Source organism: Halictus rubicundus, chromosome 12 (assembly GCF_050948215.1).
Source record: "Halictus rubicundus isolate RS-2024b chromosome 12, iyHalRubi1_principal, whole genome shotgun sequence".
Classification (NCBI taxonomy): Eukaryota; Metazoa; Arthropoda; class Insecta; order Hymenoptera; family Halictidae; genus Halictus; species Halictus rubicundus.
The window spans coordinates 8,606,539-8,630,913 of record NC_135160.1 but is presented as its reverse complement, the minus strand read 5'-3'; the positions used below and the strand labels follow the sequence as shown (position 1 = coordinate 8,630,913).

General features: G+C 48.5%; 1 protein-coding gene across 1 annotated transcript in view; it reads left to right on the top strand.

Moving 5' to 3' along the window:
* Positions 1–17,883: 17,883 nt before the first annotated feature.
* The window catches only part of LOC143359559 (uncharacterized), a 38,182-nt gene continuing 31,690 nt past the window's right edge, over positions 17,884–24,375 (top strand). The window contains exon 1 of the mRNA XM_076797554.1: positions 17,884–19,715. Coding sequence (XP_076653669.1) covers positions 19,265–19,715 — 451 coding nt within the window. The 5' untranslated portion in view covers positions 17,884–19,264. The remainder of the gene's footprint in view (positions 19,716–24,375) is intronic.

Genomic DNA, 24,375 nt, shown 5'->3' with positions numbered 1-24,375 from the left:
ATGCTATTAGCTCGAAAGGAACTGAACTCTCCCATGCACAGTGATCCATGAAAGTGTTTGAATTACTTTATTTTATTCTACTACCTCAGAAGAATTCGAATTCTTCAAATCCTTCAATCTTCCCGAGTACACGTCCATGCTAGAGATCGAATTGCTATTACAAAAGATCGGTTGGTATGACAAATGCGGGTACAATGCCAGTAAATATCGGTATTTTTAGGGATTTAGGTATCGTCTCAGAAGAAGCGAGTAGTAGGTACTTGTAAAATGAATCTACTATAATTTGAAGCTTCCTTCGAACCTCTGTATCCATGAATGATCGTTTAGCGATGTAGGAGTTTAGAGATGATTATATCCATTTTCTCATTGTACTTGATGCAAGGAACAGCTAATCTTGTAATTTGATGTATTTTGCGAATAAAATCAGGTGTTTTAGCGGTTCGAGCGATGTTAACCTTCCGCGTGAGGCCGTCGCTGCACGCATATGCAGCCGGTCGGCTCCCGTTGCACTGTGGATAGGCCTTTAGGCGCACAGGATGCAATTACACACGGCCCGTAAGTGTTATCGTTAAGAGAAAAATGCGCGCTCATAAATTGCCCGGTTCTCGGTGGACGAGCAACGCGGTTTGCAACGATGTATCATGCAAATGCGGCGAGTTACAAGCATGTAACTTTTGGAATTCATTAGGTTTAATTGTTCCCCGATTGAGACGCCGCTGCGTTTTCATCGGGTCCCGGCGTAATTGCGAGCCGCGCCAGTTACCATAAACTTTAACTCGTATCGTGGTAATCTTTGCGGGAATTACGACAATGTACACTGCCGGCCGAAAGTTTCTTCCGGTGAACCAGAGTGCCAAAATAATTCTGTAAGCTCCTGATCACTTATCACGCGTCGACGTAGTTACCTAAAAAATCTCCGGTCGAATCGCTCCGAGATAAACAATTTTACAGAATGTTTTACAGGGAAACCGACTTATACAATATTATAATAAATATTACCGGAGTTGGTACTTAACAAAACTTTGAGCACAGTATCGAATCATGTTCGAATACATTGCAAAAGATTTTATAGCTCTATGTTTTTCAGATTCTTTGTAATAAATTCCTAAAGATGTCCCGTACGTGACGAGCTCAGAACTTTGGAACTGAATTCAACAAATCGTTTTCTATTAAAACAAAGTATCCTGATCTTTTTCAGCTAATTATCATTCCACACAGAGCATTAAAAATATTGCATCCCCTGACGCAACGGCGAACCAAATTGCAAGTCGAGCAGATTCTGCCGGAAAACTTCATTCTCTCGCAGAAGTATTATAAGATCGTAGGGATACTGTAAATCGCAGATATCGATCTCCTGGTCGAGATTACGCGGCGTTTATGGCAGCCGCAGACAGTTTTCGACGCGTATTTTGCGGGGCGAAGCTAATTACCGGCGTCGAATGTGGCGCGGCTGGTACCGTTGCCTGTTAGGGTAGCCACTAAAAGACGAGTTGAGAACCGTGAAAATAATTAACGTTATAGGGCTCACTGCTCATCAACGATGACTGTCGGATAACGCGTACTTGTTAAATTACATACGTTCGCCGGAACACCGTGCGAGGCTACGGTACGTGAAAGCGGCCATTATCTAGTTTTACTTTTGCGCAACTGCGTTACACCTTGGCCAAACGTCGTCGCCTTTCGTGCCTCGGTTTTGCCGCAGTGTTTCCCAACGATAAATCCATGGAAATTGCGTTTAAATAACCGGTGCAACCTGCACATTACGACGTGCAATGAATGACAATTGAAATCGTGTGTCTCTGAAAATTAGTATTCGCAAATCGTTATTCAATTTCCTGATAGCTACAAGAAGGCTGTGTGTCATTGTGCAAATTTTACATTCAAGAACACAATTAGACAGAACACAAATAGACAGTTGTCACACTAGAAACGAAAGAAGCACCCTCGCAAATATGTTTCCAAGAATTCTAAGAATCTATAGTTTCAAGGGATCTGTTTCTTTCTGCAGTTTGCTAAATGGCCCCCATAATTCCGACGAGTTTTTCAACAATTCGAAGAGCAAGACAATGAAAATTCCCGAGTAGGTATCGCGAAAATCGGAAAATCGCGCGCATCGCCGCGGCCGGTATCGTCGAATCATCGCCGACGATTTCACCGCGGCGCTCGTGTGAAACGCGGATAATGACGAGCATAACGTCGAAGCCGGGATAGCCGGCGCTTAATAACTCGTTAATTATCGTTTTAGGAAATCCGCGCGGCGCGCACCATCGCCGTGCCGCAGCCGTCCAATTACTTTTACGTAACTCCCGCGAGCGGGAACAACGCGCCCGTACTACTCGCTCGCACACGCTTCCACTCGCTCTGGCTCGCTCGCGTTCATTTCTCCGCTCTGGTCGCGGTAATTGGTTTAATTGCGTTTCGCAAACGAGAAAAAAAAAAGAAAACCGGCCGTAGGAGGATTAGAAAGAGAGCTGGCGGAACAATAACGCGCCGGGGGAGACCTTTATCGCGGAGGTGTCTTCCGAGAGACACGCTTCCATTCGCGGCGACCCCGCGCGAGGGTAAAAAGTTCACGCGGATACGAATACGCACGCTCGAGATCGGGGAACGGATCCGACCGCGATTAATGGCAGCTTAACCTTTTGCCTGGCGCTCTTTCGCGCCGGGAATGCAATTGCGAGAATTCTTTTCCGAACCTCTGCCCTCTCAATTTCTTTTGGTGAAGACGTACCTCAGTCTGTTCGACTTCGATATTTTTTGGGGGGCATCTATCACTTCATATATCGATTGAAAATATTTTTCTTGGTTGAAATAAATATTGGGGAACGTTCTTGTATTTTTGAAAACGGTGGTTCTTCCTCTTGTTGCGTTTGAAAAACTTCTCGATGGGGTTCACGTTTGTTTTCTCAACTTTTGGTGAAAGGCATTTCGTTCAGCCGAAGCTCTCATGTTCATCTAACAGCATTAAATCAACCACAAATGAGGTTCCACCGAAAGAAACAGTTCGCGCAGCTCGCGGCCAATTAGGCGACTCATCGCGGAAGTAGCATTGTTCTTTGAACAGGAAAAAGAGTTCCGGGGTGAACGACGGCCGTCGAAACTTTCCTCCACGTGTTTCGGATCGCCTGAGAGTTGCAATTTCGATCGAAGCTCGAGTCGCCCCGGCAAAATGTAGCAATTTGTCCCCGGGGGGGTTTCCGGCTGTATCGAAACGCCGATTACGCTCTCGCGTCCCGTCAACCATGGCAATTGAAATACTTTCGTCGGCTGGCAACAGCTCCGTCGCGATTCCGCGAAGCAATTAGCTTTCCGGGCGAGGAGAAGGCTCGGGTCGCGCGAGGACAGAGAAGAGTCCCGCCAAGGACTGGCGTAATGATAACCTCGAAAGCTCGCCATCTTGCCGGGCGATAGCGATCTGCCAGGAAGCGGCTCGGGACACGCTTGTTCCACCGACAGGAGAAAGAACGCTGGAACGCAACAATGTTTCACGGTGAAGTTTCACGCGTGGAAATCGCGTGATCCGCCGGTCGACGAGCGCGCGAGGAAGCGGCCCGGCGAATCGCGATCAAAACGCCACACAGCGCCGTCTTAATTGCGGCAAAAGGGTTCGCATGGTCTCGAAGGAGGCCGAGAATCCTCCTGGGCGAAAATTGAAATCTCATATATCTTCCGGCTGGCTGACTAACCGGCTTGCTAATTTCTCTGTTAATTTCCCTCGCAACAATACCCGCCGAGCGCCTAACGCGATTTCGTACCGCTGTTTATCGCGGAAACGGATCGAGGAGAAAGTTTTTCCGACGAACTCGCCGCTCGATTTGTAAATAATCCGGCTAGAGCGAGATCTTCGGAAGCGGAACACATTATTAATTAATTAACGGGTTCGCCGCGGATTCGGAGTGCTCGTATCGGTACTCTTTCTATTGCTGTTGTACTTAGGAAAGCGTAACACGTTCTAATTGCACTCACTAGAATTGTGATTTTACGGCTCCGCCGGGTTCCGCGTTCTGTTTTGGATCGTTTCGATCGGTTTACATGTAATCTTCCTCTTTTGAAAGAATCGACTCGTTACGAACACCGGCGTCCCACTTTGAAAAAGATAGAGGAACTCATTTGCAGAGAGAAAAATATTCCCTCGAGATTTATTTCCAATGAATTCGTTAATTCGTGTACCTACCACAAACGATGGAAAACACGCGTTGCCGTATTTCATTGTAACAAGACGGAGCAAACGTGCAGAAAACGACGGAAATTATGTTCAAATTGATGAGGAACGGGGTTAATTTATCTGCGCAAACGACAGCGAACGAAGATTCTTCTTATTATTATTGTAAACGTGAATGTAGGAGCAAGTAAACCAGGCGGCGTATACCGGTCGGCAATAGCATTGTTTCAGAAATTTTTTTTTCATAACTGATGCGCGATCCATATTCATGGGGGCCCCGAGAGAGTAGGAAGGCGGAATGAGCAAGAAAATGAAACAACGAATTAGCAACGGCGGAGCGCGCCCGATTCTCGCCGGGGGCCGCTGATACGATCGCTTGTATTTAGCAACAAAATCGCGGCGATGCGAAATGTTTTTCACGACCGCCGTAGCACATAATGAACCATAGTTTTGCTTCCTGACATCACGCTAATTCGCCGGCATTACCGTGATTCGTATTACACGAAATTGCTTCGGACTTGGATACACGCCGCGAGCGCAAGCGATTCAATCCGCAATCGCGCGTTCAGCAAACCATGAACGCACGGAACGTTCGATAACGACGTCGCGTCGTGGCTCCGCCATGCTGTACGGATAAAGAACGAACGCTCAGACAAAATTGCCGTTTCGCAGATGTCGTCGAGGAAAACCAGTCGGAATTACACACACATACACACGCGCGCGCGGCCGCGGCCTGTATCGATTTCCATCGCGATCGTTCTTCTCGACGCTCGGACACTTTAACGATCGTGCGAAACCACGATGACTAGCGCGACTCTTTATGCTAATCCGCTGGTTTACTTCTGAAAATTATGAGTCTCCGGGGATATGTGGGGCATACGTGATATGCAATTTTTTTCGGTGACGGAATTCCCTCTGGAGAGTTCAAGAATTAGTAGACTCTGAAAATTTGAGTTGAAGATGGCGGTCTTTGGTCGCCAGTAGGTTCGTGTAAAATGATCTTACGGTATTCTAACTGAGCTCATTTTGAAGAGGGAAGCTCTATTTTGATACTCCTTAATTTGAATCAAACTGGGCAAGTTCTACGAATTCAAACAATTTTTTTTCGGTGACGGAATTCCCTCTGGAGAGTTCAAGAATTTGTAGACTCTGAAAATTTGTGTTCAAGATGGGACACGGTCTTTGGTCGCCTGTAGGTTCGTGTAAAATGATCTTACAGTATTCTAACTGAGCTCATTTTGAAGAGGGAAACTCTATTTTGATACTCCTTAATTTAAAACAAACTGGGCAAGTTCTACGAATTCAAACAATTTTTTTTCGGTGACGGAATTCCCTGTGGAGAGTTCAAGAATTAGTAAAATCTGAAAATTTGGGTTCAAGATGGGACACGGTTTTTGGTCGCCTGTAGGTTCGGTGTAAAATGATTTTACGGTATTCTAACTGAGCTCATTTTGAAGAGGGAAGCTCTATTTTGATACTCCTTAATTTCAAACAAACTGGGCAAGTTCTACGAATTCAAACGACTACTGTGAAAATGGTATAGAACGGATTTACGCTTTGCGGCTTGCCCAGATGTGACTAAAAAATATTTACAGTGTTCCCGGTGGCAGGAATCGAACAGCGAACTAGGGTAAATTTCGCCGTTCCTATAGCTGCATCAAAGAACCGAAAAGTGACGAAACGTCTACGAACGGGTTATTAAATTGCCAGTTTAACCGAATTCTGCGTGGAAGACGCCGGGGAAACAGGCGCGAGACGAAGTTCCGCGCACGCATACATTTCGCCTATGTACTGTGCTCCCTTTGGCCGAAGTTTCGCCCGGTAGTTTCCGTATTAACAACTCGAGCTGTTTGAGAGAGTGGCTGAAGGAGCGGAGAGACGAGAGAGGAGGAGAAGGAGAAGGAGGAGGAGGAGAAGGGGGAGGAGGAGGAGGGGAGATCCTCTAAGACTCTCTCGGTTGAGCCTCGAGTCGCGCTCCAGCTTCGTCCGTCTTGGCGTGGCTCATTAGCATAGAAACAGCGGTAAACTCGTGGCTAGCTTACCGAGCTAACAGCGTGTAAAATAACCGCTAAGTTGTCAAGACAATGCTCCTACGCACGTAGCACGTAGCACCGGCAAAACAGGCTCGTGGTTCGAGGCTGCTCTCTGTTGCGCCACGGGCTAAGTCCTTCGCGAATTACTTCCTACGACTCGCGGCATTGTCCGACCACCGGGCGAAACGTCGTCGAACTTCCGCTACCTTGTTCCTCTTCGTCTTCGCTTTGCACCTTGTCTCGCCCTCTATACGGGTCGAGAGTCCAGAAACGGATGGGGAAACGTGTACCGCGGCTGCAAAACGATTTCGAGAGATCGCTTTCTTGTGATTCATTTTTGGAACAGAGATACGGTTTTAGTCTGCTTTCCTTAAACGTCATTCGGATGACGGTGTGGTGCTAGTACTTCAGGATGACGAGAATTTGGGTCAGTTGTCATCCAGGAATGCCGCATCTAAAGTTTAATTTTCTAGCAGCCGGTTCAACCCTTCTGCCAGTTTGTTTCTGTATGGTTAAATTGTACACTTTGCAGTTGACCCTCAACGATATTGAATGACCTTGGCTCGTGGTATTAGGTAGTGCAATATATCATTCCATTAAAAAAGAAAAAAAATAGAGTTGATCTTCATATGTCCTCTACGCGTCCACCTACAAAAAAGTATAAACATGAGATTATGCCACCAATAGCAACCATGTTTTAGACGCCTCGCCTTGTACAGCTATTCAAATCGCACTGGATACAGAGATTTTCATACTTTTATGGACGATCCTCCGAGATCCGAATTTCCCTGTTCCGCGAAAAAAAAACGGAATCTCGACCGGGACCAATTAAATCGGAGAAAATGAACAGTTCTCGGTGGATTCTCGGTGGTTAGGGTCTCGGCGCTCCGTGTGTTTACATTTCGCCGCACTTTCCAGCGACTTTCCCCGGTTCGATGCTCGGCCGTCCGATAATCGTGTGCTCGTAGATCGGCGCGGGTGAATCCGCGGATCGATCCCCCCGCGTGGCATTGACTCGCACGACCCCGAGCATTACCGGTAATAGTCGTAACCGCCTTAAAAAGCGGTCTCGGGCGCCATCGGGCTGGCATAACATGCAAATTGACGGTTGCCGGGCTCCGGCGGGCCTCCCTTTTCGATTGGCCGGCCACGGTTCGCGAACCGGACCGGGGAAACGCGAAAAAAGGGCTACAACGACCGATCCGATCCGTGAAACCGTAGGAAATTGTACGATCGTGTACTAGGAAGCGATCTCCTCCCCACGGACACAACCTAGAGGTCCCTATACCCGCATGCGGCTATCTCTGACCGTTACGTGGCGAGAATTACCTAGAATCTGCATTCGATTCGCGCCGATAAAGATATTATACGCACGAAGCGGACCGATTAGGGCTCCGGTTATTGCTGGATGCGGTTCGAGATCGCATGCGACACGTATACTGCTCGGCTACCTACTTCCGATGCGTCTTCGAACGCCGTCGAGACGCCCCCGGAACAATACGTTCGACGGGATCGAGATCGAACTTGGTTTCGAGCGAAATGGGCCGGGGCCATTTTGAGTTGCTATCGCAGGTTAATACTTGAGTTAATGCTCGTGCAGGCTGTGAGGTATCGTACTGTTTCTAAAATTCTGTCAAAGTTTGCTGAGACAGTGTTAACCCTTAAGTAAACTGTTGGGGCTGATGCGGTCCCCCTCAAATTTATACTAATAATTATTTAGTGATATAACTATTTGTGGATGCAAATGATATTTTACTATCTCAATACGTTTCCACTTACCATTTCGATACAGATGAATGTCAAATATAATTTGATCCCTTGTACTACGATTTATTTCAATATTGCAGTGATGTATTTATTGTATGCCTATGTATTCGCCAATGGCAATGGAAATTAACAACATACATATTTAGAGGATCCTGTTCGAAATTTTCGTCACGACTCTGACTCGATGTTATAGTACGAGTTAATCGAATCATTGCAGTCTCAAATTACATTTTGAGGGCCCACTTAGGGGTTCAATTATGTAATTTAAAACCGAGAACGCCAAATGTCCCAATGTTCAAGAAACTTTGTGCAATACAGTAGCGACAATTAGTGGAAATTTTGAAGATGAAAGATTAGACTACAAAGTACCGGATACACATTCGCGTTTGCGATCGAAAGAACGATGAAGGAAAAGGAGGAATAAACTAAAAACGAAGTATAGTTGGAGCACGGAGGCCTCGTGTTTTGGACGTCGGCGCCGATTCGGTGGGACGAAATTTATTATTAACGCGTTTCACGCGTTCGTCGAGTCATGGTTTCGAGGATTGCGCAACGTCCGGCCATGGGGTGGCCACCCCCGTTCGCAATCTCGACCGCGTTGCGCTCGTTAGTGCGACGCGACGCGCGCGAGCGGCCGCAAGGCTGAAAGAAAAAAGCGTTTCCAGGTAATGGCGGTACTTTTCTATAGCAATTAAGATAATATTTGCATTCGGGGGTTGTGATTTCCTGCAGGTGTTTCGAGCGGTCGAGTAGGGTTGCTCGGCTCTATCTCTCTCTCTCTCTCCCTCTAGTTACTTGTACCGTGTGTTCCGCCTGTTACGCATACACGCTCTCCCGGAGCCCTCTTGTGTTCTTTCGTGTGTTGCAGCACGCAGCTGCATTGGCGTCGACCTGACGGATTTTTCGTGACTGACGTCGGGACCACCGCTGTACACGTTTCATGTTCGAATTGATCTAGATTTACCAACCACGAAGAATAATCCCATGAAATTGCGAGCTACGATCGGACTGCGAATTTTATGCGATTTTAATCCCAATTCCGTTTTACTCTGCTGTAAATTGACATTGAAATATGAAAATGTAAGTGTAGAAGAAGCAGTCCAATTTTAAACCTAACCGAGACCTAACTCTCTTAAATTGTTCTGTGCGTAGAATGAAATTTATACACTAGATGCAAGAGTATCCTACTTCACAGATTTCTCAAATTTGGTATAAATACTTAGGGATCCTCACAGGGTGGTTTAGCAATCCCAATTTTCAATTTTCTCAGGAAAATCAGCGACACATTTGCAGGTGCGATCGTGGCTCCTGGAAGAAGTGGCACAGGAGTGAGTCTTGGGCACATTGACGCCAATGGTGTTGCCAGCATTCGATAGACGAAGAGGCGCGAGTACAAGTGGCTGGTATGACACATCAGGGGGTGCAGGGGTGAGGGATTGGTTTGCACGTACACACGCGAAAAGGGGGGCGAGAATTAGCGAGCCGTGGGGCTGGAACCTCTGTGGGGTGGTGGTACGCCGCGCTATTAGATCTTTCTCATGCTGATAACACTGTATAATGGACTTAATCGCTTTGCGGCCGGCCCTCGACTAAATTTTCGTTATTTTTCATGGGTGCCCGGGCAGCGGCGCAGGCCGCCTATCGCCACGACAGATCTACTCCCGTTTTTCGGTCTCTCTGTCGTTCGCCCTTTCTGTCTCTCCCTTTCCTCCGCCCCCTTCTCTCTCTTCCTCTCTCTCTTTTGGTCACCCTCTGCCCTACGCTCGAGCTTTCTCTTTTCTTCGTTGGCCCTCAGCCGCCTCTTTCTCGTCGCTAGCCCCTTTGTTCCACGGCCGCGAATCCATTGATCCCGCGGGACGCGGGACACGCACTTCCGCTCGCGTCGGCTCGCCGAGCCGATCAAACACTTTTACGGGCATCCATCGGACGGGATTCGCTCGAAACAAAGGAACCAGCAACAAGGATTATTTGTTGCTTGTCGCGGGCACTCGCGCACGCCGCACTTCCACCCCCGAAGCTGGCCTTTCGACACGAGCGGTCCGACGATTCGAGTTGTCGGGGGTGCGATCGAGTTCAGTATGCACCGATACCGAAGGTAACACTCGAGGAATATTTTGTGGCTCGTATAAGACGATGTAATTCAAGTATTACTTATTGTGCAACAGGATGAGCCAGTTCTTGTTGATTGAAAATACGAAACAAGTACAAATTTGCGAATCGGAGACAATTTCAGTGAGTAATCTTCATTGTACATATAGGTGTCGATGTCTAATACAGTGAATTCTCGGTGTTTGTCAACAACACGGGTCTTGTCAGCGTCGTGTATCGTCCAGGAGACATACCCGAGCCCTGCTATGTTTACACTCCTCAGCGTCCAAGGCCTCTCGAGCTTCGTGGCCCCTCACGGTGTATACACCGCGGTAGTGGGGATAATTCCGCGACGATTATCATCTAGGCCTTGGCGACATATATAGAGGAATCACTGTACCCTGCCCATCTTAAGATATGTAAAATTACATTTGTCTTTATCTTTTTCTTGCAGTAAATTGCATTCAAGTATCCGATTAAACACAGTGTATATGAAAAATCCATTAGTAGCCCTTTTAATAAAAAAAAAAAAGAACAGTATATAAACGAAAGCATATAAACAGCCGGAATAAAATGGAGAACATTGCTGGTTCAGTAGGAAAGCAGAAAAATGTGTAGCCGGGGCTGGAAACCCGACGCGTCGGATGCAAAGTGGCTCGCGATAATGGTTTCGCGGTTATCCGGCCGGATATCAATGCAAATTGCCCTTAATGGAAGCTCTTAGACGAAATCGAACACCGTGGAGCTCGCGTTTGTCAGTCCTCTTTAATCGTTCCGTCGACGATCGTGTGCTCAAGATTGCGTTCTCACGACGGAAAATCTCGAATCTCCATCGCGAGTCGACGCGTTGAACAGAATAAAAAAAAAAAAAGAAAAAAATAGAGGAGAAAATATTTTTCCGCGAATCGGCGATCGAATCGGTTGCGGACAAATCCGTTTCGCCATCGCCGCGGCGATGACGAATCGTCGATTTGGCAACGGTCTTTCGGCAACTTCCGGTGCGAGAGCGTTGTGTATCCTGTCGATATAACCCTCCGCCGTTGCTTTTAATTAATTTCTCATGCATGCCGCGATCCGTGGAAACTTCGAATAGGCTTGCGCTGGCATCGTGCATAATGAGTCGACGCGAGCCCGGTTAAGAAATCGCGCGGCTCACCTTTTATTTGCTCGTTAAGCCCCCTTTCCACGAGCGTTGCGATGTATCGACACGGTCCACCGACGCCGTGCGAATTCTTACCACGTCGGACGGCCGATGAAAATTCGCAAACTAATCGGCCACTTCCCCTCGATCTTATTCGACGCCCCTCGAACGCTTACTTACGGTAAGAACTATAGCTGTGTCTACAGTTGTCAGTATTTGCTCGCACCACCGATCGCCTCGACGCGAGGTTGAAACAAACAGAATGAAATTGCGAGTCCATAAGTTTCGGGGGTGAAATTGGTGGGGAGGGTCTCCGATTTCCCGGCGCTCGTCTCTCGTGCGCCAAATTTCCGCTATCGCGCCCTCGAGAACGCATTACGATCTTAATGAGCACTTAGCATAACAAACGTAAGATCGGATCGGGTTGCCAGGCGGCGCGGTGCACGCGCGCGTCCGCGAGACCGTGTTAAAGGGCTCGAGAGCTCTGTTCGGAACAGAGGGCGGCCTGCAGAAACGCGATGGAAAAAAGGCCGATCGAAAGGAAAGAAAGGGAGATAAAAGCGAATAGGGCGACCAGGGAGGGAATGGTAGAGGGGTCGGAGAAAGAGAAAAGGAGAAAAACAAGGAGAGAGAGAGGGGGAGCGAGAGAGAGAGAGAGAGAGGGAAAGGGACTGTGTGTTGCCTTTGGTTTTCGCCGCGATGCGCATGCGAGCGCCTCCGACTTATGGAAGTTTAGCCGTTAACTTAACCGGCGTTTACCTTAATCTAAGATCAGGCTCTGGCCTGCCGCGCGCACTGCACGGTATAATGTATGGCCGTATGAATATGCATTGGACACGGTACGAGCTCCACCACCACGACGCGAACGCGTACGTGTGCCGCCCGGCGACTCGATTCAACTCGACTCGACTCGACTCGACTCGACTCGACTCGACTCGACTCGACTCGACACGACTCGACTCGATGCCAGAGTTTGCCTATGCAACTGTTCGTCGAATGCTCCCCGCGTGTTGCACCGTGCTGCACTTGCTGCTCCGCGTTGCGCGCTGGTTCGTTCGTTTCGGATCCGCGAGGCTCGTTCATGTGTTTGCTCACGCTCGCTTTGCAGCCGATCCGCAGAGCGTTCATTGTGCACCAGGCTCGACCGTGTGCACGGCCGAGCATCGGCTCGTGAGAACCGGCTAAACGCGAGAACCACCGCGGCCAAACGTCGTTCATATGCTCGCTGAATTCAGGATGATGGCATGCCTCTTCGGTGTCCATTTTCCCTCGAAAATTCCAGGCGATTCGTTCAACAGTTGACACTTTTAAGGCCCCGTTCACGTTGCAGCTTCGATGCTTCGATGACAGCGAAACGGTTGTAATAGAAAGCTGATGTGATAGCTGTTTTACCGTGGAAACGTTTCAAGTAGGCTCGTTGCACGAACACGGGACCGAAATTTTTGCAATCAACCGAGACCTTAATTTTGTAGTTCAGGACTTCAGCCCAGGGCCCCCTTCGCGGCCAAAGAGGATTTACATTAAAAACTTCAGAAAAACTAAATTATACAAAAATTTTTAATGCTTCAGTTAATTTGGGTAACCAGGTAAACCCCCAAGTGGTGTTAGCCCAGGGCCCCAAAATTCACGGTCCGTCGCTGTCCACGTAGCCAAATCGGTGCCCCACGGGGCAATTCTGGCTCCCGCTCGCTTCGTGTCGCCCAAGGTCCCATTTTCCCAACTCGGAGCCACCACCACGAGACCGTTCGTCCGCCGAGAGGTCAAGCATCAACAATTCGACCTATTCTCCGTACAAGCTCGCCTAAACGCCAGTTTCTCGCGCGGGTCTCCGGCGTTATAACTCACCGGCGAACACACACTGGTGGTTGATTTTTGCGGCGGGATTCGCGCGTAGGCAGAGAGCCGGCTTCGCCAGGGCTCTGCGAGCTCTCTCGCAGGTTGCACGCGCGAAACACTGTTTACCGCGCGTGGGAGTAATTTGTGAGCTCGCGAGTGCGTTTCGTGCGTGCCGGCCCGATACCGGGCCCTCCGGAGGAAGCAAGTGGAAGGTGGATCCTTATCTGGCCGAGTTTTACGAGCGTTTTAAAGGATCGTTAATTTTCGGACGTTTATCGGCTTGCCGGACCCTCTCCTCCTCCTCCTCCTACTCCTTCTCCTCGTCGTCCTCTTTCTTCTCCTTCGTCCTTCTTCTTTTCCGAAGAGGACACCAGCCTCGAACGGAATTCGAGCATCGATCCTTCCGAAACGTTTACGGCCGCGTCCGGATAGAATAATTAAGAGCTCCTCGAGATAGCGGCCGTACTCGCGTGAGGCTGCGATGCGAAACGCGATCTTTCGTGACGCGATTTGCCGGAAGCCGCGCAGCCCGTATTGCGAAACTTACGCCCCTCGTAAAACCCCGTTTACGGCCGATTTGTTACATTTTTTCCGAAGACTGTTTCCCTTTACGGCTATGTAAAACGGTGCGGAATTATTAGGTCACCCTGTAGCTGCGTTGCTTTCTGACGGTGGTTTGGGAATTATAGCTGCGCGGAGTTTTCTATCTTTGACACACTTTTCTCTATTATCTAATCCAATTTTTGCCTCGGTTAATTCCTCGCGATTTGGAAAATCGTGCTCGTGATCTGTACGCTTGTTTCTTTTTGCGCTCCGTTTTTACACGCTTTGAACGGCCAGAAAAATCCTCCGAAGATGATCGCGCGAGGTCAAGCGACCGGGATTCATGAGGGCTAATTGCGGCTTGATGAAAACAGTTTCAACGCTTTTAACTTTTCACTTCTTCCAGCACGGTGGTCGAGCTCTCATGTATATTTAATAACCGACGCGTGGCTACACTTGTCTAGCCTGCTAAGGGGTTTCCCGAGTTTGACGGGACGTGAAGATCGTTCCTTCGGATTTTCTTACGGTTCAACATCTTGGGAACGCAGTCCCGAAGCGTCGCTGCTGAATTTTGACAATCGGTCAAAATGTTCGGTATTTTTCATTCGCTATTTTTACATTGTAATTTCAGGGAAAAATCGAGGACCGAGGACCAAGGAGCAAAACCCAAAATTGAAAAATGTCTCCTCGCGGCTTATCCCTAGACTGCGGATCTTTATGCAAAACAAAAAATGTTTGCATTCATTGCAATACACAGGAGGAAAATCAAAAATTTGTTCGTCCCTTAATCATCTTATTAAACTGAAACTAATACGCTGATGTCCTTAAATGTCTTCAATATGGCCGCTGCTTTAAATTGTGCGTACCCATTTTTATCATAAATGCATAAAATCCGCAGTCTACTTGTCACTAAACCCACCGCGGTCAAAATGGTCGGTTTTCTATTTCACAATTGTTGAAATTATAAAAATATTTTCATAAGAAATTACTAAATTGTATAAAGGAAACTCGTACAAAGTTCAAGTAAACTAATTCTTCTCCCTTCCATAAGAGGTTTCATTTCTCCATGTTTTGTGCTTGGTAGGTTTAGCGTGAACGACGTCTCTTACCGAAAAAATATATTTCCACATTATTCAGCATTTTTCCGTTCGACGACTGAAAATGCCGGAAAAGCCGTGCGAGAAAGATTGAAAGCGGGTGCTCGTCCTTCGCCGCCGACATTTGTCCGGTCGCAAGGTGGCCTGACGTGACTAATTTCCCCTGTGTTCCTTTAACGAGCCGCCCACAACGCCGGTTTCCAGGTGCGCGCGGCACGACGCGTAGCTGATTCGCACAGCGGAAAAGGGCAGGCACAGGAGCGTAGGTGCGAGAGTCCAGGGGGTAAAGCCGAGAACGGATTCTCGGCGCTAGGCCGCGTTTTTAAATCGTGTCACGGTTTGATAGTCTCATTACAGGCTCCGTTAACCTGTTTTTCCATCGGAGCAAGACCCATTCCCCGCGAAAACGGGAAACGGAACGCCGATGTACCGCTCGGTTCTCTCGTTTTCCCTGGGAAATGGCCGTTCGCTTAATGGCACGCGTCACGCAGCATAGTTAGCAAGAGCTACGACTCCGCACGTGACAATGGCAGTGGGCACACCCACCGCAGGTTCACCCTCTGGAATTTCTGCAGTTAGGCCCCTGCGAGAACGAACAACCTTCAAAAGCTCGTCGATTCTTGGGAATCTTGAACTTTGGAACGGCGCAAAGAAAAATCCTGAACGATCAAAAAATAGGGGTCGAGAGAACACTCGGCGGCAAGACCTCTCGCTAATTTTGAAAATTTGATTTTGGAACTCTGCCGACTGCTACGGGCGTCTAACAGTAAGAGAGCGCAGAGAAAAAAATTCTGGGAAGTCTTTTTAACGACCACGATTCAGTTTGGACACAATTAGAGGCTTGGAGGGACACTCGGCGCGTCGCGCATACATTATACCAAAAGGATTGTTTCGCGCGATCTCGCCATATGTGCGTAGCACGCGACCACGCTCCGGCCTATCAGCTCCCCTAATTAGATGACGCTGGTGCCCCTAATTTCTATAATTCCTCCATTTCGACTCACCGCGGCATGGTTAATGCGATTGGCCGAGCCGCGCCGACTGATAGCGGAACAATTATTCACTCGACGTTGTCGACATTGTCGAGCTCGCACGGGGCACAATCGCCGGTGGCGGTGTTTCCTAGGGGAAGGAATCGTGAACGCGGCGCGAATGGAACACACGGGTTCACAGGAAAACGGGCGAGAACAGAAACACACCTTCGAGCAGATGCTCGTTAGATTCGATTCGGCGCGTCCGCTCGGATGGCGAGATTTTCGGTCGGAAAGCTGCGGTCTCTCTAGTCCGGTGGTTTCGTCCGTTTCCTGCAGAGTCCACGAGCTCGCTGAACGGTAACAAATGAGGGGCAGGATCGATGGGACAAGTGGAAACGTCCGTCACGGAATGCCTCGGAAAAAGCTAGCGACGCGTCTGATCACCGACACATTCTACTGACTCCTTTCCACGAGTCGCTTCGGCGCGAACTGGAACCTTGTTCGAAACAGTTCAGTCGGAATTTGTTGACCTTATTACTGGACGGTGAGTCTTTACGGTAAATAAACATTGTCCGCACCAATTGCAAGAACGACGAGACACTTTGAAATTGCTTTCTTCCTTTTATCGTCTTCGTGGTTTGGAAGCAATTTATCCCCACTCTTCGTGTTTTCGGGGACGACGATGAATTGTCAGTTTGCTTCTATATGGACGACCACATACGATATCACAGATATCACAATCTCTGAATGATTTAGACTTCTTTGTATTTTCCCTAGCTATCTTCCTTTTGTAATCAATTTTGAAATATTTATCAGAGTCAGTGTACCGATGTCGGGTCCGAGGGGTTAACTCTTTTAATCTCTTGACTGTTTAACTGTTGTTATACGCTCAGTATAATAACAATTATCGCTATGAGTCCAAAATATTCCATAAATGTGATTTATTTAATGAAATAAAAATTTAATAGTATATTAGGTATAGGACTCCTTACTGCTGGTTACACCGAATACTGCTTTTTCAAATTTCAATATGTATAAGAGTCGCTTTTACTATTTCACTGACAATTTACGATATAAATCTGTAAATACATCGATTTTGTCAATGGTAATTTTGACATCTTCGTAGTTGTGCAATCGCTTGTCAACTGACTCCTCAACGTGAGCATGATCAACACCAAGCGATCAGGTCGTTCAACCGAAAATAGACAAATGGGCGACTTCCGGTTGAACGAGAATAAGTCGTTTCGAGTGGATACAGTGTTGACGCGGATTTTGGCCGAACGAGTGGGCGTCGTTCGAACAAAAGTAGCCTAATGTAAACGGGGTTTTAGTGGCTGGCCAGCGATGCATCAGCGACGCAACCACGCGGTACGATGCATCAAGGTTCTCTATCACGTGTGCAGCACTTACCGAGGTGGCTCGTTTCGGTTGGTCGCTAAACGACATCTGTAAATCGCAGTTGAACGCGACACTGTCCGCTCGTCAGCGTGGTTTAGCCAAAGAGGATGCTCGCAGAGAGCGGTAGCCGCCGCCGCCGCCGCCGCCGCTGCACCGCCGCCGGTGTACATAGCGAAGAGAGGATCCGGCGACCCGTTGGATCCGCGTTGGATGCAGCTAGGACCACCCTTCGTCCTCGATGGCTCTTCAACCCCTTCCAGGTGGTCGCGTCGGAGCTCTCTCTCTCCTCCCGCTCGACTGCTCCGGGAGCCGATCTCGAGAACGAGACCGGACAAAACGAGATAGAGAGAGAGAGAGAGAGAGAGAGAGAGAGAGAGAAATATAAAGAGGGAAGGGAGAGGGAAAGAGAGAGAGAGAGAAAACGAGACCGGCCACAAACAGTCCGAAGTGGGAGAGCTCGTATCAATCTCTCTCTCTGCCCCCGTTCCCTTCCGCTCGCGATCCACCCCTTCCCTACGAAAGAGAGACTGTGGGAAGGGGACGTAGGGGTACGGGCCCCCCACCACACTCCCCGGAGGTCTTCTCCCCTCCCGACGCTATAATGAAAGATATTAACTACAATTTTATATCGAATTACCGCTGAAACACATTTCAAATTAGTTGGGCGTAGCCGCGGCACGAAGCGGAGGCGCCGAGGTCGACGCGCAACCGATTGGCCGGCTGGTTAGCGGCGAGATCGTCGATTGGACGGCCGGTGGGAACGGTGGGGATGATTCGGGGCGTGTCGCGGCGCCGGTATGGCCGCCCAGGAGCGAGCGGAGGCGCCCGAGGACCGCTCAGTGCGAGCAGATCAGTCGAGGCAACCCGATGCACACGCACGCCTCGTCCAGGAGAACGTTCCCGTCGCCTGCCACCACCGGACACACAATCTCCTGGCCGACAGTCGGAGCCAGTCCCGAGGATTCCCGCGAGTTTCGGGCCCCGTGGCCCAGTCGATCTTACCTGCGAATCGGTCGCAACGCGGAACAACGTCCGGTTGATCGCGCGGAACAATATCATCGGGGGTTCAAGGACGCTCGGGTGGTACCAGAAGTGCTCGCACGGTTCTCGCAAAAGAAGAAGGACTTAAAAACAGTGGAATCTCTAGTGTGGGAGTGAACCGAGGAGACGCACTGATTGGTTGTTTTCTTTTTTTTTTTTCTTTTTTTTTTTTGGTGACCGTGAGACGATGGCGGGCTTCGGACAGTTTCGGTAAAGGACCGGTTTCGTTCGATGAATCTCGCGCGCGACAGTGTTCCGCGCCTAGAATCTCGCGAGGCTCTGGAGAGAGTCCTCGTCAGGTTTGTTTTGTAACGAGAGGCGATTAACGGCGCGCCGGAGTAGAGGGTGCCGTTGGCGTGACAACGGGCCTTTATAGCGAGAGAGCCTGTACACCGGCGAGAGACGGTTATAGTTACGTGGGGGGGCCACGGACACGCGATATCGGCGGAAAAACGAGAGGGAGTCGGTTTTCGAAGTCCACGGCGGAGAGCCGAGCCGGGCGCAATTAAACGGGCCGGGGAAAGGGAGAAAAAGGAAAGCGGAAATGGCCGGCGGACTGGCTGTTACGCGTGGCAATTATGTTAAGTGGCCAATTAGCAATTAACCAAGGAGACCAGCGGAGCGGCGGCCCCGGTAATTGCGGCCCGAAGAAGGCGAAGGCGAAGACGAGGGTGGAGGCGGAGGAGGCGGCGCGCGGCCGAGTGAACGGGAGAGGAAGCGAGCGCAAGGTGCATCATCGCGGCCATCTCACGCGCCATTTACTCGCGATTCTCGCGTCGAAATCGACCGCGGGCCTTGCCGGTCCTGCCGACACCTGTGCTGCGACCGGAGATCGCGATTCGAGAAGGGACGACCGCCCGTGAATAAATCCCTTTTCTTTTGCTATCGAAAATAAACTTTGAAGTCTAGAGGAGCATCGGGGTGTAAAAGAAGGTCATGGTCGCGAAAATGGTAGCCGGGCACAGGTGGAGAAGACTCGAGGGTGCTTGCTCGACGGCTTAGGTCCGGTTACAGTGAAGTGTTCCGCGGAGAAAGAGGATTCGGTGTCGCCGAAGTTCCTGAAGAGAGGTCACGCCGTCACCGTCGACAAGATTCTGTCTCCCAGGTACAGGGCCAGTCCTGGGGTGGCGACAGAGGCACCTGCAGGTGCTCGGAGCCCGAAGGAACCACCGACGTGCACCGTGATGACGGTCCATCATCACCAGAACCACCACGTGGCGGCACTGAGCGGCGTCACCGTGGCCAATAACGGTCTGAACCTGAGCAGAATGTCCGGCCTCGAGGCCCACCGGCTCGAGAACATCGTCGAGAGGAACGGAGTCAGCGTCGAACGGCTGTCGAACGGGCTCGACGCCCGAAACAACAATCATTCCGGGAACAATGGCCTGGAACGCGGCGACGCGTCCACCACTATGCCCCAGAGGTCCCGATTCATGATCACAGACATACTGGCCGGAGCGTCCAGTAAAATGCATCAGGCGGCAGGATTGCAGACCCAGGAGCCACCGGGAAGCCCGCCGTCGTCGCCCCGGGACCTCAGTGTCAGGCACCAGTCCAGGACGTCCTTGAACAAAAGCAACCTCGACGAGGATAGCGACGCAAGCCATCACGACGGCGCTTCCGTTACCTCGAATGGTAAGCGGTCAATTATGCTCCTTATCTAGCCGCGGTCGCCGCGGATACGCGCGGACGTTTCCGCGAAACCACCGAGATTACGCTGCCATTAGGCGGGGACTCTTTGCGTCATTCGCGACTCATTCGTTTCAATTGTTCGGTTTGTTTGAGATGGTGACTCTTTGCGTGATGTATTTTTTAACCGATCGCCAGTCGCGACGATTTTTCACATCCGAGCAATTAGAGACTTACTTCGTGTTTCATTGGATAAATTGTTTATCGGCTCGGACGGTTCTTCGTTTGAACTACCAAGCTTTTGTCTTGACAATATTAGAGCGAGACCTACTTGACAACTTTCTTGTTTTATTAGATGCAATTATTTATTGAATTTGGACAGATCGCAAGCTGTTTTCGGACCGTTTTCTATCCGAGTCGGTGGTCCTTTGTCGCGACATTTGTCCGAGACTTGCTTGGCGACTTGCTTTAGTAGATAAAATTATTTATTCGGCGCGGGTAGATTGCAATCTCTGATTAGGCTGTCCTCTATTTGCACTGGTAGTCGTTTGTTGTGGCAGTTTTTGAATCTGTGCAATTAGGTTGACATTTAGCCGAGACTCACCTGGCAACTTTCGGGTAGTACTGGATAAAATTGTTTATTGGACTCGGGTAGACGGCAATTTCCCCTTCGCCTTTTCTGTATTAGATTTGAACAATTTATTCTTAAAATACCCCGAAGACAATCGCATTCCTTCGCAACAATCGTCTACCGATTAAACATCACTCAATCTATCATCTACACGAACATACATCCTAGATTTAAGATCAATCGCATTCCACCGATTAAACAGCACCGAAGCTAATACACAATCTATGGTCGGATCCATTTACTCGAAAGCGAACAATCAAATGGAAGACTTCCTTCTTTTCTCCGAATTATCTTTCATATATATCAGATCGGTAACAGTATAAACGAATATACAAGGGAGATTGAAGACCGATCAAAATCCATCGTGTAATAACAATCGTTCACTGATTGGACAATTGCCAAGCTTACGTAGAAACGAATGTGTAACCAAGATTTAGGATTGAACAAATTCCGTCGGGTAATAGCAATCGTTTACGGATTAGACAGTGCTTAAGCTGATACATAATAAACGAACGTACAACCCTGATTTGAGATTGATCAAACGGAGCTGGAGGAGATTGGCCTAGCCAGACGAACAGCGATCTAGACGAACATCCGCCTCGGCTTTAAGATCGATCGCGTCGCAGACGTACTAGCAATCGTTCGGCGATTAGTCAGAGGATGGCCGAGCAAGATCTATCTCTGGTCCCGTGCACCTGGTCCGCGCGCGAACTTTCACGGAGGTGTCAAGGACATTTATGGGGCGGACTGTCCGGACCGGATGTTCCACTCGTAGATCGTGCCCGTCGCGTCGCCTCGTTGGCTGCGAGCCGCAAAACGCCTCGGCCGAAGGATCAGATATTTCCCGGGAGATAAAAGAACCCTCCTCATCACGGGAGCCTGCGTCTGTCCCGACATCGTTTAGGAATTCTAATGGTCCCAAATTGGAGCCCGCCGCTCGAACGCTTTAATTATGTTACCCTCATTTGTTTCATTCAGCTTTTCTACCTGTAACTCTCCCCCTCCCTTCTTCGACCTCTCTCGTGCTCTCTTTCTCAAAAGACACTCTGCGATACCTGTCCAACGCATCCACCGACTGTCATCAGCTCGGCCTCTGTCTCCGGGAAACACGCTATAATGCTTCTTGATGCTCCCTAATTGCAAGCTTGACCGGAAGTCGAGGCCACTGACGATTCTAATGTTGCGACGATCGTGTTCTGCTCGCGAATCGCGTTTAGTATCATCGACAACTGGAGAAAAAGGTGATAGTCGACGCCTTCACGCCTTCTCCATTCATGATTCCGCTTCGGACGCTTCGTGGGGTCTTTTACGAGGTCTTGTGGGTTGGCTCGTTCAAATTCTTACGCATCGATTCTCTCGTTGTTCATTTTTCAACCGGCTCTTTTCGGGATCGAGGTTAAATCCTTGCCCCGAGGCTTCGTTCATAGTTATCTCGGCTAGGAGCTAGCTGATTCGCCTGGCTAGGTGAGTCTAAAAATGGGGCAAGCGTGAGCCACTTATCTCGTGTACTACATTGATGTTTTGTTTAAAAATATTAGCCTCTCTTTGCAACATTAGCGTCCGTTTAATTCTTTCTATGAGAACATTAAAGTATCTTTTTCCTAGTGATTTTTTGTTTCAGAATTTCCACTTACTGTGTCCCTATATCCATTTTTATTTATTGGATGAATATTGATAACAGATCGATAAGATTTTATTTCGATAAATAATAACGAAAGAAGAATATTTCGAATAGAGATCGAACACAGATTTATTTCGAAATTTTTTTTTCTCCCAGAATTTTGAATAGAACGTTCCAGAAAAATTTGTGCAGCTACTTCGAACTTGTATGAATTCACACAAAAAAATTTAGTTCACCAGGTTAGATGGTTTTCGTGAAATTAATTCGCAAATGGTGTAATAGAAATTTTAGATCGATCCCAGGCTGTTGACCCTTCAAACTGATCATCGTGATCCCTCGTGATCCGTGTTTCGAAACACGCTAGAACACGGTTAGGCGATCTAACGATCCGATGATACTTTCGTTCGTTTTCGGCGCGGTCGTTAATTAGAGGGCCGTGGATTCTCTCTGGCTAATGGAATCCCGAGCACCGATTACGCGCGGACCGAGTTTCGACACTTCCGTCGATTATTTCATTGATTCCTCTTCCTTCGTGCCGCGACTCTCGGCTCCAGAAAATATTATCGTTTATAGAGCTGACGATGGAGTGGAAATACGACAAAGCGAGGTTTTCATCCTTATACACTGTATTGACAGTTTTCAAGAGTCGTCGTAAATAGGAAGCTTTCATTCTTCGAGTCCATGTTACAGATGTAGTATTTATAGTAAGTAAATTTTCTATTAGCTGTGTCATATGGAAATATTCTAGAACAAAGTGAACTTGTACGGTTGTTTTTCTATAACTACAGTCGACAATTTTCTAAAATCAGGAGGTTAGTATTCGAGTACATTTTATAGCCACTGTATGTGCAAATGTTTCGCTCTCTTAATCTTGTGAAGAAATGAAACAAAAGGTCCATTCGATTCTTCTGTTTACAACTATTCGGAGATTTTAACTGTTCCAGATAGAAAAATAAAATTCTTAGGTGGCCGCAAATTTTTTCGATTTTTAGAAGCAGTGGCTCAATAGGTCCATTTGATTCTCCACATTAAAAAAAAATGCAATTGACAAGTCTATGCAAATGTGTCGTTCCCTTACTGTTTCGAACCAATTGAGCAAAAGATCGATGTGATCGGACCCTCCGCGCGAAAGAATTAAATCGGTAACTGTCCGCCTAAACGTTCTCTCAATTTTTTCCTCGAAGTGGAACGAACTGTCGGTTTGCTCTACGTCTCTCGGCGGCAAGAAATAAAATCGGTGTCTCGTATTCGCGAGTTCTCGTCTACTGTTTTCCAAACAGCGACGCTGGCGCGAACGGTACTTTGTCCCGTGGTTATTGGACACTTTAAACAGCGTCGGTGATTAAACGTTGCGCGTCGATGTTCCATCGAGCTACGATCTCGTCGTTCTACCAAAGAAGGGAGGGAGGGAGGGAGGTGGTGTAGAGAAGAAAAAGACGGTAATTACTGCCATTTGTCAGTTTCCAGCTGCCTCGGGATAGAGCCGCGACTCGGCCATAGGAGTACAGCTAATACCAATCATCTCGAAACAATTTCCGTCAATTTACAACTCGGGTTTTTTCGCTCCCCTCTCTCCTCCTCCCCTCACCCTCTCTCTCTCTCTCTCTCTCTCTCCCTCTCTCTCTATCTTCTCTGACCGTGCTCTCTCGTGGATTGGTGAGCCGTTCCCGTTCGACGGTGCCGTTCGATCGACGTTCCACGGCACTTTCCTTCGAGGCTAAGTTCATACGCTTACACCGTAATCGGCTTATTTCCCACAAAAAGCACATTAAGAACAATTACGCGCATGACTACGGCTACGTGATTAGAGACACGGTCCCGGAGCACTAATACCGCTTCTGATTGTGAGAACCGCGAGAGCCTGCCCCGCGAAAAAGAAACAGAGAGAGAGAGAGAGAGAGAGAGAGAGAGAAAAACACGTCGAAAGAATCTGTTATACCCCTTCCGAACAATTACTTTCTTTGGGAATTAGCCGGCGAGCGATTCTTTCTTTCGCCACAATGCCCGGCCCGACGGTACCGTTCGGATCCCGTGCGAACACCGGTTTTTAGAGATTATCGGGCAAACCTCGCGCCGATTCCATGAACGAGTCGATTTTTAACGCAATTAGGGCCCCGCGTCTTCCTGGTGGCGCTTCCGAATTCGTGCGAACGGTAATTTTGTCTGCCCCTTTTTCCCTGCCCTTTCACTTTGACAGAACTTAGAACTGTACGCTGGAACATTGCTTTAAATAGAATTTTCTTTGTACAATTTACACAGGAATTTTGTTAGGATTTTAGTAAATCTTGTCTTTTCTGGTGTTATATTAGTTTATAAATCGTGTTCTGATTTTGTATGAGTTTTATGGTCCCCATGGCGCGACAGTCAACATGTTAAATACGTGGTTTTCGAAGCATCGAGGAAAAGCCTCTACG